The 16,792-nt window shown below is 27.1% G+C and overlaps 6 protein-coding genes across 9 annotated transcripts in view; 4 read left to right on the top strand and 2 right to left on the bottom strand.

Moving 5' to 3' along the window:
• The first annotated feature begins 507 nt into the window (after positions 1-507).
• SmD1 (small ribonucleoprotein particle protein SmD1) lies at positions 508-1,639 on the top strand. The gene is made up of 3 exons (XM_035095466.1): positions 508-691; positions 868-944; positions 1,115-1,639. The coding sequence occupies exons 1-3, from the start codon at positions 678-680 to the stop codon at positions 1,393-1,395; spliced, it is 372 nt and encodes a 123-aa protein (XP_034951357.1). The 5' UTR covers positions 508-677; the 3' UTR covers positions 1,396-1,639.
• Positions 1,640-1,648: 9 nt separating this feature from the next.
• On the bottom strand, positions 1,649-4,309 carry APP-BP1 (Nedd8-activating enzyme E1 regulatory subunit APP-BP1). Of its 2 annotated transcripts, none has more exons than XM_035095452.1 (7): positions 4,127-4,309; positions 3,714-3,783; positions 3,474-3,638; positions 3,200-3,382; positions 2,622-3,117; positions 2,393-2,526; positions 1,649-2,321 (listed from the first exon to the last, which is right to left on the bottom strand). In XM_035095452.1, the coding sequence occupies exons 1-7, from the start codon at positions 4,170-4,172 to the stop codon at positions 1,751-1,753; spliced, it is 1,665 nt and encodes a 554-aa protein (XP_034951343.1). In that variant the 5' UTR covers positions 4,173-4,309; the 3' UTR covers positions 1,649-1,750. The 2 variants fall into 2 exon arrangements, with proteins under 2 accessions (XP_034951343.1, XP_034951344.1); XM_035095453.1 differs by lacking the exon at positions 4,127-4,309 and adding an exon at positions 3,955-4,113.
• Positions 4,164-7,291, top strand: LOC118074328 (minor histocompatibility antigen H13). The gene is made up of 5 exons (XM_035095454.1): positions 4,164-4,457; positions 4,605-4,715; positions 4,799-4,881; positions 5,363-5,537; positions 5,623-7,291. Exons 1-5 carry the CDS (start codon positions 4,266-4,268, stop codon positions 6,244-6,246), a joined length of 1,185 nt encoding a protein of 394 aa, XP_034951345.1. The 5' UTR covers positions 4,164-4,265; the 3' UTR covers positions 6,247-7,291.
• Positions 7,292-7,432: 141 nt separating this feature from the next.
• LOC118074332 (proteasome subunit beta type-2-like) lies at positions 7,433-8,614 on the bottom strand. Its single transcript, XM_035095463.1, has 3 exons — positions 8,398-8,614; positions 7,795-8,151; positions 7,433-7,709 (listed from the first exon to the last, which is right to left on the bottom strand). The coding sequence occupies exons 1-3, from the start codon at positions 8,486-8,488 to the stop codon at positions 7,534-7,536; spliced, it is 624 nt and encodes a 207-aa protein (XP_034951354.1). The 5' UTR covers positions 8,489-8,614; the 3' UTR covers positions 7,433-7,533.
• Positions 8,615-8,690: 76 nt separating this feature from the next.
• Nca (neurocalcin homolog) overlaps positions 8,691-16,792 on the top strand; it is a 54,808-nt gene continuing 46,706 nt past the window's right edge. For both annotated transcript variants that reach the window (XM_035095465.1, XM_035095464.1), the window contains exon 1: positions 8,691-8,799. The gene's annotated coding sequence lies outside the window, so the exon portion shown is untranslated. The remainder of the gene's footprint in view (positions 8,800-16,792) is intronic.
• The window catches only part of LOC118074331 (neuronal calcium sensor 2), a 46,768-nt gene continuing 38,781 nt past the window's right edge, over positions 8,806-16,792 (top strand). Inside the window, exons 1-3 of one of the 2 annotated variants that reach the window (XM_035095460.1) lie at positions 8,806-9,594; positions 9,714-9,962; positions 13,387-13,425. Coding sequence is in view for 1 of the 2 variants with exons in the window: in XM_035095458.1 (XP_034951349.1) it covers positions 9,555-9,594; positions 13,387-13,425 (79 nt within the window). In the remaining variant the exon portion in view is untranslated. The remainder of the gene's footprint in view (positions 9,595-9,713; positions 9,963-13,386; positions 13,426-16,792) is intronic. The other variant, XM_035095458.1, reaches the window with a different exon arrangement.

Raw genomic sequence — 16,792 nt, 5'->3', positions numbered from 1 at the left:
AATAAAAGTTCATAATTTATATAAATATTTTGTTCTAGTTTATTTTTTTATTTTTTTCCCTTCTTCTTTTTCTTTTTTTGTGCCTCTGGCCAAGGAAACCCACGACTATTCAATACATCCATTATATTATGACAAGTGTAATATGCATTTTCCATTACTTCTTCATTAAAAATATCCATAGTAAATCTAGATTTTCCTCCACTCCTTTTAGTTTTTTTCGAACTCTTACCTCCATTGTTTCCTCCTTTTGCTGTTTTACCATTTCCATTTTTCTTTTTGCCTTTTCCTTTAGTAGGCATAATTTTGAAAAAAATCTGTAATAAGGAAATTAACAACAATGAAATCAATCAATTCTTGCTTTTTTTATATAATGAAGATGTCTACTCACTGTCAATAATTGTTTTCTTTTATCTTTGAATAATAAAAGTGAGTAGTTATTGCTGATAATAATTTTTAGTGTTTTATCAATAATCAGATTCTGAATTAAGTCACTTGGAGCTATCGCGCGCTTATGAATTGATGTTGCGTAAAAGTTTATTGCGCACATTTGTTAGTGTGTGTGCGTGTAAGGTTAAGGGAAGCTCACCAACATTAACAAACGTGTGTATGAGAGCGAAGCCGCTTTCGTAGTATGATAGTTTACCGGTTAATTTATTGAAACAAAAACAAATATTATCATGAAGCTAGTAAGGTAATTACAAAAGTATCTTTGAAAATAATTATATTTTTTAAATAAAATATGCTATAAAAATTAAGAATTTTTGTATGTAACACTAACAAAATAATTCGTTGATACCAAACATAACCTTACTTCAGTAAAATCGTAATAAAAATCACATTTTTACGTTCAGTAATTAATTTTTTCAGATTTTTGATGAAACTTAGTCATGAAACAGTTACAATTCAACTGAAAAATGGTACACAAGTTCATGGAACAATTACAGGTATGTAAACATAACCTAAAAATTTTCATACCACCTATTAACTATGTACAAAAAAATTAATTTTTTTCTTTATTGTATATTTTTATTTTCATAAAATCAACTCATCGTTAATATAATTCTTAGAATCTCTAAAATATAAACATTTGTTTAAAATAGTTATTTTTTTACAGGTGTAGATGTGGCTATGAACACCCATCTCAAAACAGTAAAAATGACTATAAAGAATCGAGACCCTGTCCACTTAGATACATTGAGTTTACGAGGGAATAACATTAGGTATTATGAACTTCCGGAATCACTACCTCTTGAGACGTTACTCATAGATGATACTCCAAAAGCGAAAGCAAAGAAGAAAGAAGCTGCAAGAGGTGCTGCACGAGGACGAGGTCGTGGAGGACGTGGAGCACGCGGAGGTCGTGGTGGGCGTGGACGAGGAAGAGGTCGACGATAGTATTAAGGCTACAGTAATTATCTTTACCATAACTTTTTATATAAAATTAAGATTGACGTTAATCCGCTATCTTTTATGCAATTTGTATATCCGAATATCCATGAGTCATAAAAATTTCTTAATTTAAATGAATTACAAACATTGATACAATTGTCTTTACCAAAATCGAAAAAAACATTACATAATCAATTAAGAATCTGTTGGTATTAAAACATAATTCATTAAACGGAATTAATAATCAATAAATTGAAAATTTATAATTTACAAGTGATTGAATTTTTTTATTTCTTTCATTTTAATCAGTAGATAAATACTGATGTTTTCTATTGGTATAAAGAATAACATAAAATATGATTTAAAAGAAAAATGTTGCTGATTTAGTTGAAACTGCATCATAAATGAATGTATTGTGTATTGGTTTATATTGACGTGTAATAAACTTAATTGTCTCCTGAGCTGCAAGTCCACCGAGAAAAGCTGATACTGAATGCAATTCAGCACCACCAAATCTACAAAATTCATGTATGTAATCATCTTTAGCCAACGGACCACATCCCCATTCACCAAGTAATTTAGAAATACACGCTTTGAGCTTAACAATATCGGGTTCTACGTGGTCATCAAATTCACCAGGATATGAGTTGTATTCACTTTGAAACTTTTGGATACCTCTGAGAACTACATAGTATACCATCATACTCTCTGGATTTTCTAAACTTTCAATAATATTGTTAGTGTTCATAGTTTTCGGGTCATATTCATCAACAATTGGTGTTCCTCGTTGGATGTGAATGCTTGAAGCATAACGACAAAATAATTTTACATCTATTTCTGATATGGAATCTGATGAACGTCCTAGTTGTCGTAATAAACGAAGAGTATGACGCCAAACTGCTTCAACATCGGTTACTGCTTGTTTGTGATAACTAAAACAAAAAATTGGTTTGTTATTCAAGACAATATATGTTATTTTTTTAGTTTTACAGTTCACTCTTACATTTGCGAAAGTGTGATATATTTTTGACTATCAGCAGTCATATCTGGAAGTGAACCCATGACTGGTAATAATCCTAATCCTTCATTTTCCCTAAAGTCACGAATTGCTCTAGCAATTATCCAAAATGAATTACTCTAGAAGTATAGGACACCGTCATAATTTTTTATTTTATTTCATAAGTAAGAGTTTTATTATTTAATTTTGTAAGGAATATTAACAGCTCGCTTACCTTAGCTGTTAAATTTATACACCGATCATCATTTAGAATTTCTATCACATTGTTGGGTACTATAGTAGCACCAATTGAAGTATTTACAGCTCTTATAGCTTCTTCGAAATTTTCTTCTTCTATTGGATGACCATTTTCATCTATTCGAATTCCTGATCTTATCATTTCACTGAATTGTCGTTTTTCTTGATAATTTTTCGGCATTTCACCCTTTTCTTTTAGCCATTGATGTAAATATTTATATAAAATAACAACATAGGGTGTGTGAGAATGATCTTTTAGATCTAATTCATCCAAATTGATTGAATCTAAATAATCCTTGAGAGAAGGAAATGGAGCATCTAATCTCAAATCTGGCATTTCATAGTCTGGATGAGTTTCTATAATATTATGTTCTTGTACTTGAACTCTCATATATCCAATAAAACCAATACTCTGACAAACAATTAGAGGTATATTTAATTCCCATAACTTTTTTGATAAAAGAATTAAAGGTCTGAAAAGCATAATAAAATTTTATTCATCTGATATAAATATCATTGAAGTTTAAAGTTTAGATAAGTGTAAGCTTAACTTACTTTTCAGTAAGCGCAGTAGCAACAACAACAGAAAAATTATCAAAAAACTCAGGACTATTATATAAAATTTGTTCAGGTCCTTCATCAATATAATCTCCTCTTACATCCGGATTTAATTCCAATAACATTTGTGTTGCTACTTGTGCTCTAGATTTGCCAACACTTTCAGCATCTAGAAAAAAACTGATTGTTGTGTTCAATAAAAATTGTTTAACTTAAATTGGATAAATAATTTCATTATTTTATAATATCCAAGTCCAAAAAATTCGCTTACTTCGCGCCAATGTCTTCTTGAGTTATCTTTTTGCCATCAACAATAGTGAAAGCTCCTATTCCTGGCAAAACAAGAGATTTCAGAATCTCAGTACCTAATCCAGTAGCATTTATAAGACAAATATGAGCCGCTTCTAGTGCTGCTTGACCATGATCACCCCATAATCTATAAAATACATTTAATTCTCAAGTTGTTTATAAAAAATATCATTTAACAGATACATGAGGTAAATGATTTTACCTTAGTTGTCTATCATATTTTCTACTTTTTTCAGACTGCTCTGGAGACTTTGGAGCCGGTGAGGCCATTTCTAATTAAAAAGTAAGTATTATAATAAAATAATTTGCTAAATTTTTCTATATTACAGTTTTTTATTTTTTTATAAAGACTACACCATAGTTTAATCATACTTAAATTATTTTATCGTTAAATCTGATATAATTTATAGGTTTATCAATAGAGAAATAAGAAAATATCTAACCTTATTTCATCTATAAACTTTTTTTAGTTTTTTTAAAAGCTTTTTTTAAAAAATAGGTTACAAAACATTAGATAAAATATATGAAATATTTCAATTATTAGTAAATGATTTTTAATGATCAATTGATTCGTAAGAATAGTATTGAATGCAATTTTTTAATTTTGTTCCTAACCTCTTTTATAGTTCGTTTTTCGGAGTCTAGAGGTCTCAGGGTTCATGTTTATGTCGTGAGTCACAGAGTTGTGTACACGTATCAGCTCACGAGATTGTTGAATTTTTTTGGTTTGACCAGTTCTTCATTAGGCTTCAATATGGATGGTGCAGCAAGTGAAGTGTTGACTAAAGTTAACGAAAGTTTAGTTGACAATGCAAATTCGTCGTCAACTAGAATACCTTCTACGCCAGAAGGAATGGCTTTGGCCTACAGTAGTCTTATTGTAATGGCAGTATTACCGATTTTCCTTGGTAGTTACCGGTCTGTTAAACATCTTAAGGAACAAAAGGTTAGACATATGTTTTGATCTATACCTAATACGTAATCAACTCAGTTTACGTGGCATTAGATACTACACACGTGTTTTATGTGTCTAAATTAACTTTTCGATTTTCTCAGATAATTCCTTAAGGTAATATCTTCGTAATTTTCACAGGAAGCTTTCAAAGCTGGAGGTGAGAAGCCAGAGACGATGACACAGAAAGATGCGTGCATGTTTCCTCTAGTTTCCAGTGCTGCATTATTCGGATTATACTTATTCTTTCAAGTAATAAACAGTTGTAATTTTAACTTCTTTTTATTCATTTAAAAGTACATTACTATTAATAATTAACAAAATGTTTGTGCTAGGTATTTTCGAAAGAGTACATTAATCTCGTACTGACTGGATATTTCTTTTTCCTTGGCATCTTAGCTCTTTGCCATTTGACAAGGTAAGAAATTAATAAATAATATTAAATTAATATTTATTGTGTCGAAACAAAGCTAACTAAACTTTGACTGTTGAGAATTAAAAAAAACGACTTAGATGAGAGAATGCACATATTATAGAAGAACCATGATCAGAGGAAACAGATGTGTATAGAAGTTCAATAAATTTTGGGCCACATCGGCCCATTTGAAATTTTAGGAGATATGGGTATACGCACCCAATGTATAGAATTGGGATGCAGGTATAAACATTTCTGCACAGCTGCTCCCATTTGCATGGTTCTTTTATGTTATCTTTCTTCTCTGTTTATATTACAAAAGTTTCAATGTTAGTCTAGACTCTAGAGGCTATTTTATTTCATTTACTATGAAAACCATAGGCATATATTTTACGTCTAGAAGCACTATTTTTTAGTTGAGTCTTAGAACGCCCAGCTTAAAAAAACAACATCAGTGTTGTTCAAAAAATCAATTTGTTTTCAGCCCTGTTATATCTTCGTTGGTGCCTGCTATGATTCCTAAAACTCCATATCATATAAAATTTACCAAAGGAGAAGGAGACGATGCCAATGCTGTGATAGATTATAAATTCAATCTTCATGATATTGTATGTTTAGTCTGTTGTTCAATGGTTGGAGCCTGGTATTTATTAAAAAAAGTAAGTAAAATAATTTAATTACTTGATATAAGAAATGATTCGTTATTATGTTTATCATGATAAGTATATAAAATTATAATTTTAGCATTGGATTGCAAACAATCTCTTTGGAATTGCTTTCGCAATTAATGCTGTTGAATTGCTGCACCTGAATAACATTGTGACTGGATGTATTTTACTTGGAGGACTATTTATTTACGATATATTCTGGGTTTTTGGCACTAACGTCATGGTAGTTGTTGCAAAATCATTTGAAGCTCCAATCAAACTTGTTTTCCCTCAAGATTTATTGGAGCGAGGATTCAATGCCAGAAATTTTGCAATGTTGGGTTTAGGAGACATCGTAGTTCCAGGGACCTTTATTGCAATGTTGCTCAGATATGATCACAGTTTAAAACGAAAGTCTAATACATACTTTTATTCTACTTTCTTAGCGTATTTCTTAGGATTATTAGCTACAATGTTGATTATGCATTTATTTAATCATGCTCAACCAGCTCTTCTATACTTGGTACCTGCATGTATAGGAACGCCTTTGTTAGTAGCGTTAATTAAAGGAGATATGACATCTCTTTTCCATTATGAAGACCATCCAACAACACCTGAAACTGAAAATTCTGAAAAGCTAGAAAAATCTAAAAGAAAAGGAAAAGTTCAAGGAAAACGAAATGAAGAACTTGAAGAAGTTGATTCAAAAAAAGATAAATAGTTGTTGAAAAAAGATAGCTAGTCTTAGTTGAAAAAAATTGGAGCGAGAATTTTTAAAGGATTTGTTTATGAATTACCATTAATTGCGCCACAGGATTTACTTAATGGTCAATGCAAGGTGTAATAGACGTGAATCTGAACCCATTTACCTGTTCAATTTTCACCATTTAATTGCTTCCTTTTTCTTTTTTTGATGAGTACCTTTTTTAGAATGTAATCGGAATAATTTTTTTAATCCGAGTAAACAACACAAAGACAATATTTTTATTATAAAAAATTGATAAATACATTGAAAGAGATTTGACGATTCTGACGATTTTTCTCCTCAGATACCATTATGCAAAAAAAGTCACAAATAATGTTATAAAAATACTTTGACAGACCATAAATATAGATAATAATCAATAAATATTCATCAAACTTCAATATATTTGTCACGAATCAATAGCTCTGTGAAAAGTGATTGTAATTGTCAATTAAATGATAAACATATAATTCCTTTTTGTTCGTTCGACAATAAAAGTGACAAAGTGGTATCGATTACTTATTTTTAGTTATGAATTTACAACTTTCGATAATTTTTCATTCATTGATATTAATTTTCGTGTATTAATATCAACTGTTTGACATTATTTTTACTAACTAGTGCGAATAACAATTAAACCGAATTATTGTATTGTATATTGTTAATCTTCAATACTGTACAAAAGCACTAAATTATAACATTTTATATTATTATAATATAAGTTGAAAATGCGTTGGTTAATCAATTTGTTATTAAACAATTTTCTATGCTGCTTTATCTTCATTTCTTTAATATACTTTGTATAATGGTAAATTATTTAGTTTATATTTAATCAAATATTCCGACGTATTTACTTCAATAATTATTGCTATTGTTATAATTATACAATATAGTAAAATGAATATAACGCACAATTGTTTATTTCGAACGATGGTATAAGGCATTTATATAAACATAATTAAGTTACTGATGTACTTTTGCGTCATGTGAAGTAATAAATTAAACCCAATGCGACAAAACAGTTGATATTTTTCATTTTTTCAAAATATAAATAAAAAGAACAACTATCCATTCAATGAAGCTTTAGTAAGATAATAGATTACTGAATAAAATTTATTCAGAAGTTATTTAATTGTAGGAATAATCATAAATGCTTGGTACGTAAATATAGAAATGATATTTATTGAAATATCTAATGCGAAATTTGACAATATTTACGAAAAAAGAAAAGAATACAATTAGAAAGTAACCATCGTAAAAAAATCACCCTCGAGCAGCTTTTTCAACTGCTAAATTTTCAGCTGTTATTGGTGGTAGATCAACAACACCATCCTTCGTGACTTTCTGTACTTTGAAGTTAGGCAAATTAACAATCAAACGTTTATGAACTTCAGTAACACATTTTTTCATTAATGAATAAGCTTCATCTTCAGTCATGCCTGCATTATAAAATTTTATGTCATTCTGAATAATAATGGTGTTCAGATATTTTTAAAATAAAATGATGATAGAGGAATTACTTACTTGGTTTATAATATCTATCCAAAATAGAGAGGGAAAAGAAACCACCATAACCGTGACAAGCATAAGGAGCTTTTACGTAAGAAGCTAGATAATCAATGAAGTAAAGTTCAGGCCCAGTTTCTAGATCGTAACCTGCCATCAAAATATTGACAAAGTATGGTGTCCTAGATCGCAAATAATCAGCTAATTTCCTTCTAGTAAAAATTGCTGCTGCTTTTGGTGAGAGTTCATATCCATTTCTCATTTTATATAACTGAATATTTTTACTGATATACTCTGAAAATTGGATCGAATCTCCTTGTTCCCCTGATACAGCCATTACCAATTTGTCGGAGATTTTGTGAATTTTATGTTCATCTATAATTAAATAAACATTAATTACTACCAACATATCTTATCATCTATTACACAAATAAATGTATTCCATCATTCAGAAATGAAAGTTGTCGTGTTTATAATAGTAACATAAAACTTGTACGTAGTAGTTATGATAAATTAATCTGATTTTTTTATTACTATTAGAAATTCTAGTAAAATTGATTGAAAATACATGATGAATGAAAAATTATTACAAAGAATGATTGGCAAAAAAATTTATTTTACCGGTTTTCATAACCATAATTGACTGAGCTGTTGTCATATCAGCAGCAACAAGTACGAAATCATTAAATTGTATTCCAATTAAACACTCCATGATTGAAAAATTATTTTTTATGAAATCAATGTACAAAGAATGAATTCCTGTATAACCCTATTTAACATCCACACACGCAAAACCGCCTGTCATTAAAAGACAGCCATCTTGAATTTTTTGGAGTCGACATCTCGCAAATACAATCGATGAATCGATTCTCGCAATTTACTGCTCTCTATCATATAATTTTTGTACTAGTCGGAACGAAATTTCAATATGGCAACCGTAGTAACGTCTGTACGTGTCGATGTGTCGGAAATGTTTTGAATTCGTTGTCTAATCGTGACGACCGGTCGACAATTCGCACATAGGTTAGTAGGGTTAATTTGTGAGACAATAATTTCATTTATCTGGTCCCCGTCTCTCTCACAATTAAACCCTCAACATTTATCTCACACTTATCCAATCCCTTACTTACATCCTTACAGTGTTAAGATTATTATTATTACAACTAAAAGATAAATATTATTTTATTGCAAATATTTTTTGCAATATTGCAAAACTAATTGATTAAAATTAATATTTTCTATACTTAAATGACGTTACAAGTTTCATTTTCATTTATCAATGTTTTCATTTCATCTTATATTTTCGGCGTTCGTCGAAATGTGATTGTCTGCTTCATTTAAGTATCTTTTTACACATTTGCACAGTAGTAAAGTTAAAGAATTGCGTCACAAAAGTAGTGACGCACGTTTACTATCATCTTTGATTTTTCACACCTACATATATATATTTTTATGCTTGTATATCATATGAATTCATGATCACGAGAGCAAATGTATTTAGTTTTGCAAGATAATGATAATAATAACTTGAAAGAAATCATCCAAAAATAATGTTACTAAAGTAAGAATAAAATAATAATATTCACAAACATGGTGAATAATAATATATTGATGAATTAAGATTATTTGTAAAAGATACTACTATCTTATTTATAGAGAAATCTTATTGTAAATATTTATAATAACCGATTAATAATGAACCAAATTTTGTGCAAAAAAAGTATGAGTTTATTTGTAAGCTTTCAAAAAATGTTGATTATGTGGAATTCAATAAATAAATGGAAGTATCAACAATTATCAACAACTGTCAGCATGTCGGTGAGTAAAAGTTTGAAGTTTCTTTATTATATTGATTGTAATATGCAATATTTTTGTTCACAACTGTATAACATATTTTATCGCTGAACACGTTTATATTTTTTTTGCTTTTCCAATAGTTTGCAGCGATAAAAACGAATATTTATGTGCTTTGTTTAGTTTTGAAGGAGTATCAGGGTTAATATTTATAGCAGCACATGATGAAAAAGTAAATATTTATGGGATTATCCTCAGAATACCCTTGAACAATTTATTCATCAGAGTAGGTAAACAATATATGTAAGAATATCAATATTGTTATCATCAGTAATCAATTATTTGCTCGAACAACAGATAGCTAATCAAAGGTGAAAGTGTAACTAATGAAGGTAATTAATACAACAATCAATTCATAACTTTAACAATAGCAAATGTTTTATTCATTCAGGTTTAATTAAAAGGAAAGCTTTTTCTAAAAATAACCTATTTGTAGATGATAGTTATTTATTCAATCAAATTGGCATAAATTATAGCCACTAAAAAGTATTTGATGAAATATAAATATTTATAGAATTAATTCGATATAAAATGTCAAAAACTTTTCTTATTACAAACTGACTTTATTCGTTTATTGAATTAAATTTTTTTTATCAATATTATTAATAACTATTTAAAATCTATACTTTTTTTTAATTGACTTTGTTGAAAATATATTATCATCGCAGAATATCGTAAGAGGAATTAATTAAAAATATCTTATTAAACTTTTTATGACTACTTGTTATAATTATAGAGATGTTTTATTATGTTATTAGTTATTAATGAAAGGTAATATTGTAACTAATACTAGTAATTTTAACGTGAGGTTAGGGAGCTCTTTATCTACTGCGCAATCACATTAATTTGATAAAAATCGTTAAAAAACCTATAATATATATTATTGAATAATAATAACTAATTTAAATTCTTTTGTACTTAAATTGTTTCTATATTTGATATCATCGATTAGAGTTATAACGATTCCAATTTTGAAGAGTTTATATTGGTGCGTAACAATAGCTCCTCGTTCAGAGGTATCAAAATTAACTTACATTATTGGCTCAAAGCTATACAAGTTTATATTTATGGAAACATGTGGATTAATTACGCTAATCTTACATATCTTATTTATAGATATTTTTTCTTAACAAAAAAGTAATTGTTGATTATAAAAATAATAAAAAAAATATTTATTGCCAACATAAGAATTTATCAATGTAAACATAGAATTATCATTATAATTTATTATTGTTTTTTTCTATTTATGTAAAAAACGGTATTGTAATCGTTATTTAGATCGAAAAATGAGTTATTACAGAATCTTGATTTTTCAAGGTCTTTAGATTATGTTTAGATAATTTCAAAAAAAATATTCATGTATGCTCTAAGCACACTTAGTACATAATTTATTGTGAAACAGAGGCATAAAATTTAATTGATTTGAATTTAAACTTTTTGTTATTACTTTTAGTTCATTAGATTTATTTACTGAAATTTATTATAATTATTATTCAATTTATCCAATAAGTTGCTTTGAAATGGAAAATTTAATTTTTTTACATTCAATGTGAACGTTTTATTTTAACTGATAAGTAATCAAATTTTTAACTGAATTAATTAAATAGTTGATTACATTTCATAAAAAAATGGATTTTTAATATAGCTCAATTGTTTTTAAGATCTTACTGATTATTTCAATTAAGTTGTTTTAAATAATTGTTTTTTTTATTAAAAAATTATTCTTGATACTCGTAATAATGCTTCGTTATTATTAATTTTTAAAGAGGAAATTTCACTTATTATTAATAACGAATGCTTCATTAGAATTATTGGCTAATTCAAATAAACTTCATAAATTATATTCTTGTTTTTGATTAAATTCTCAAATTATTATTACATTATTTTATACTCATCATAATTTTACTCTGAACATATACTTATATAAAATTTATGTTATTTATTCCTGATAAAAAAAAAATAATAAAGGCTCTAATTAAGTTTTTTTCATGAGAAAATAAAAATATTTACAGCTCTTGTATGCTCAACATAGGCTATGTATTTTATATCTAGATTTTGTAAATTATGTTGGGAACATACCCTAAAAACTATAGTGATTAAACATACTCTAGTTCATTCCTATTATTATACACGAGCTAAAACACCTGATTCAATTACTTAAATAGCTGTTAGATCTTTATAATTTTGATCAAGCTGAGTATCAGGCACACACTCTAGAACCTTATAAAATTTCGGCTCTTACCTAGTTAAAAGGCGTTTAGATACTACCTAGCCAAGTTTTCCCTGTCACTCTTGCTATTTTGTGTGCTTTAAAACAAAAATAACGAGTTAATTATTCTTCAAAGTAGCACTTTTCTTGGCTATTGTGAAAATTCTGTAATGATTCTAATTGACAATCATTTTAGATTGTCACAAATAATTACTATCAATGCTATTTACTTCTATTAATTTTATGTTTAATTTGTCATTAATATATTATTTAATTTTTTATTTAAAAAATATTCTACACTATAACGATTGCTTCATTATATGAATTTTTTAACTTCTATTTATCATGTTTTTATAACGATCACATATTGACGTTCAATATTTATTTAAAAAAAACTTTAAAAGTCCTATTTATTATTATTTTTTTTTAATTGAATAAATATTTTTTCATTTACAACTTGATACCAAATTTGTTGAAAGGGTTGATTTAGAGAGATACTTCAATGAATTTATAAAAAACATCAAAAGCTAAATTGTGTTAAAGTTAACAAAAGTTTTCATCAATTATACATATTTAAAAGTATTGAATAATTTAACTATATTTGATATTAATAAACTCAGCACATTCTTTTGATTGTATTATCGATTATATTAAATTAACTTCAAATATAAATCAATATAGAACAATAAAACTGACCAAGTTTGAAGAATATCTTGAACTTTTATTAATTAAAAATTTATTCGAATGATAAAGTATGAAAACATATTTTCAGCAAGAGCTTTTTTACCTCAGTAGTTAAGGTAAACTGACAAATAGTGTATTATTATTTATAGAATTATTTTTAAACATTTATCAAGTTTCAGAACAACAGAAGATAGATTTTGATAAAGTTCAATCGCTGGTAATGCAGGAGCCAGTGAGCAAGTGAAGTTTACTATAATATCAGCTGTATCAATATTTTCATGAATTATTTAAAGAATTGTGATTTTAATATTTGATTAACGCTGGTATAAATATTAACCTGAATTATAGTGTTCAATTAAATCATTTCTTTTAGAATGGATTATATCTGTAAATACAATTAGAATCAGACTTCAATTCTACTAATGATGAATAAAGCCTCAACATAAGAAGCTTATTCGTTGATGAAATAATTTTATATTCTTTTTTATTACCATTGATGATGACCTTCTATGAACGTTTTAAATCTACAGTTCGAGGAGGTCTTCTCATCATCAAAGATTAATCTATTCTGCCACATTAGTCACTCGAGTAATATTAAGTGTTATTAGCTGTCAGATACAGGTCTATCAATTTATTCAATTTAAAGTGCTTCCAAGTTGAAATCGTAGTTGAACGATTAATTACAGTTGTCACTGTATGTAGTCAGCAAACATATGTCAATTTTAATAAAACAAGACAAGTTATACGAACACAAAATGGGGTATTCTCAATCTTTTACTAACTAACCTTCGTAGATGAATTTTTTCTCTTTTTGTTAGTGATGCTTTTTCCTTTTATTAATGCTCTGATTTCCTTTTTTCCAGATGTCCATTTATTGCGTCAATTATGCAGCTCATGTCTTGGTAAGTTTTTGATTTATTTTTATTTGAGTCATTTCATATTTCTCTAGAACAATGGAAACAATTGTAATGATAATGCACAAGTTTTTATTTTAATTGTTTTATTTCAAAAATTATTCTATAGATTTCAATGTAAGACAGAAATAATTTTATAAAGTTTTGATAAAAAACTAACATCATTCACAAAATATATATATATATACATATATATATATATATATATGTATTATTGAAATATAATCAAAATGAATCTAATTATAAAATATTAAGATAAAAAGTGGAGAAATAAAATATGACCTCATTCTGTAATTTATTAAGATAAATTTTATCTTAATATTTAATTATCCTTGAAAAAAAATTTTCTCAAATATTTATTCAATATTTAAATGACCTTTTTAACAAAATATTTATAGTCAATGAAATTTAATCCTTTCAGAAATTTCCTGTTTTAAGGATAAACATTAAATGTGGCTGTTTTCAAGTTATAAATTATTTTTTAACTTTTTTTTTAGTCAAGTTTGAATGAGCATGAATTTAATTAATAAAACTTCACTGAGAACATCCACACTCAATTAATACAAATTTGCAAAAATTCCTTTTGATTCATTTTATGATCATTATAATGATTACTATACTTGATGATTGAAATTTTCTAATAAATTTTCATCATTGAAAAAAAAATCTCAATTTTTTTATATCAAATACAATACTATCATATATTTATCGATGCAGTATTACTTTACACATATTGACTGTTTGTGGACCAAAAGAGCTTGACTCAAAATAATTGAAAGCGTAAATTCACACAAAAGTTCAGATTCATCGATACATCTATTTTTATATATTCATATATATTTATATACTTTTTTTTTATCTATAATATTTCCACTTGTACACTGAATTAAATGTGCATATCCATGCATTTATGCATACCCTCAAATCATCTGTAAAATTTTAATTCTGCATCTCAGGGTGGGAAGGTAAAAAATGCCTGCATGTACATATTTTCTACACGCGATTATGGGTTTGTAGATGAATATCTCAGAGTTTTTTATTCTTCTTTCTCGTGTGGTAAACTCTCTACCACTGTAGTTACCTTTTTTGCGATATGCAAACTGAGAGAGAAGGAGAACGAAAGAGAATGAGGAGAAGGTCCCTTAGGTAAGCGGGAAGACGAGTTAGTAGAGGTAGAATAACCTGGAGAGGAGAAGTAAAGGGTCTGCGCGAGTCCGGAAAGATCAATAATACACCACCATATGACCTAGCTTTGCCTTCAAACTCGTGGCAACTGCTGCCACCACTTTTTTTTTATTTTCACGCACGCATTACTCTTCTTGACGTTAATGTTGTGCTACATTCACTCATTTGTATTATGATATTAAGAAATTAGGGAAATTAACACAAACATACCTGAATTGTCTCCAGAGACTAATTGAATGCACTCACGAGAATTACAGATGCGTCTTTATATATCTACTTCACATGTATCGTGACCATTAGAACAATGTTTTATTCATGAATCATTCGAACATAGTTAACTTCTCAAAAAGAACTTCGCACACTATATAAATTCCTTATCGACAAAGAATGTTACTATTTTTAATCTGTCGATAAGATTTGCAATAAGATTTCATATCATTATTTATGTTTATATTTTTTTTCTATTTTTATTATTTTTTCTCTATATCCAGTAAATGCTTTTCTTCTTTCATTTTATTTTAGGTCACTATGTAACTGGTTAAGGGGGTTTTTTAAGAGACCAAAGTCAATACAATATGTCACATTTTTAATATATTTCTTCTTTTTAGACACAAGAAAATAAAAATTTTCTACAATTATTATGAAGTAGATTGGATAATATGTTAAATAAGTTTAAAAACTTTTTTGTGTTTCATAAAATTGATAGCTCTGATATAATTAATTAACATGCTGTTCATGCTCGTTAAAAGTGTAAATGATCTTAGTGTTTTTTATTTACATGATAAATATTCAATTTTTTCTTTCTTTACAAAAAAAGTAAGTGGAATTATTGCAAAAATAATATTCTTGTTTTATTAATGATCATTTGTTAGTATTAAGCCATGAATAATAATCATAAGTTATACAGTAAAGCTTCTCAAAAATTTTCTCTAGGGTTAATACATAATTATGCAACACAGTCCAATTAACCGTTCATACTTGAATGTAAAAGAAACTTGTTTTTTCTTAATTACGATTTTTCAACAGAAGTTATACGTAAATTTATTTTAATTACTTGCAAAAATTATTATTGATTTTTACATCTATCATTAATTACCTTTCATTAATTAATTTTTATTTCACAGTTATTTTTATTTTAACAAATAAATTTAATAATAAATCAGGAAAAATCTATTAAATATAACATATTATTGTATTTTTGACAGTTAAGTATAATTTAAAGAAGAATCTAATAAAAAAACAAATTATATTTATGAGCTATTGTTTATTGAAAGATAAAAAAATTCTTAGAGTGCTTATAAGGTTTATAAATTTAATACTGTTCGATCAATATTTATGTTTTTTTATAAAAATTCGTATACTATTTATTGCGTATCTATAAAAAAAGAAACGATGATAAAATAGAAACCATGATGGAAAGTTTGCACAAGAAAAACCGATATGCTTGCTATTGAATTTTCACCAATAAAAACTATAACATGTAAACGTGTTGGTTTATGCATTTTTTTTACTTTTTAACATTCGTTTTCATCAATCTCTATTAATCATTTCTAACAAAAATTAAAATTTTTTTCTTTTTATCACGATATTTTAACAATATATATATACATTTTTTAATTCTTGAATTTTATCAACGATAAGATAAAAATAAAACTTAACAATTAACTATAATTTCCCCGATGTATCAGAAGAAAAATGTTGCGTATTATTTAAAGTTTAATTTTGAATAAGAAAGATAGTTTTAACGACGAATAAAGAAAAAGAAAGAAGAATGAATGGAATCCCTTTGCAATTTTTTATGTGTTATCACAATGGAAAATAATAGACAAAGGTATTGAATGCTTTGCATACTTCCTCATTTACTGAACAGTACAGCCATGTAAAATACGATCTTATAAAGGCTGCAATATATATATATATATATTAAAACCAACCATATAACATATTGCGAAAAATAGACAACAGAAAAAAAACTATTACTTAATGACGCTAATTTCCGCAAAGGGATTACTGAAGACAAACTGAACAGTTTAGTAAGAAGAAAAAATACGAAAACGAGAGTGATTAAAGAGCTTACATTCCGTGCATTTTTCCCTTAAGAAAGACTTTGAAATAGTTTTCAAATCCTTTTACTTTATTATTGATAGAAATCTGCCCTTTAAAAGCATAT

This window comes from Chelonus insularis, unplaced genomic scaffold (genome assembly GCF_013357705.1).
Source record: "Chelonus insularis isolate UGA/USDA-ARS -01 unplaced genomic scaffold, ASM1335770v1 contig_135_pilon, whole genome shotgun sequence".
Lineage (NCBI taxonomy): Eukaryota > Metazoa > Arthropoda > Insecta > Hymenoptera > Braconidae > Chelonus > Chelonus insularis.
The sequence above is the reverse complement of the archived record's forward strand: the minus strand, read 5'-3'. Positions and strand labels throughout refer to the sequence as shown.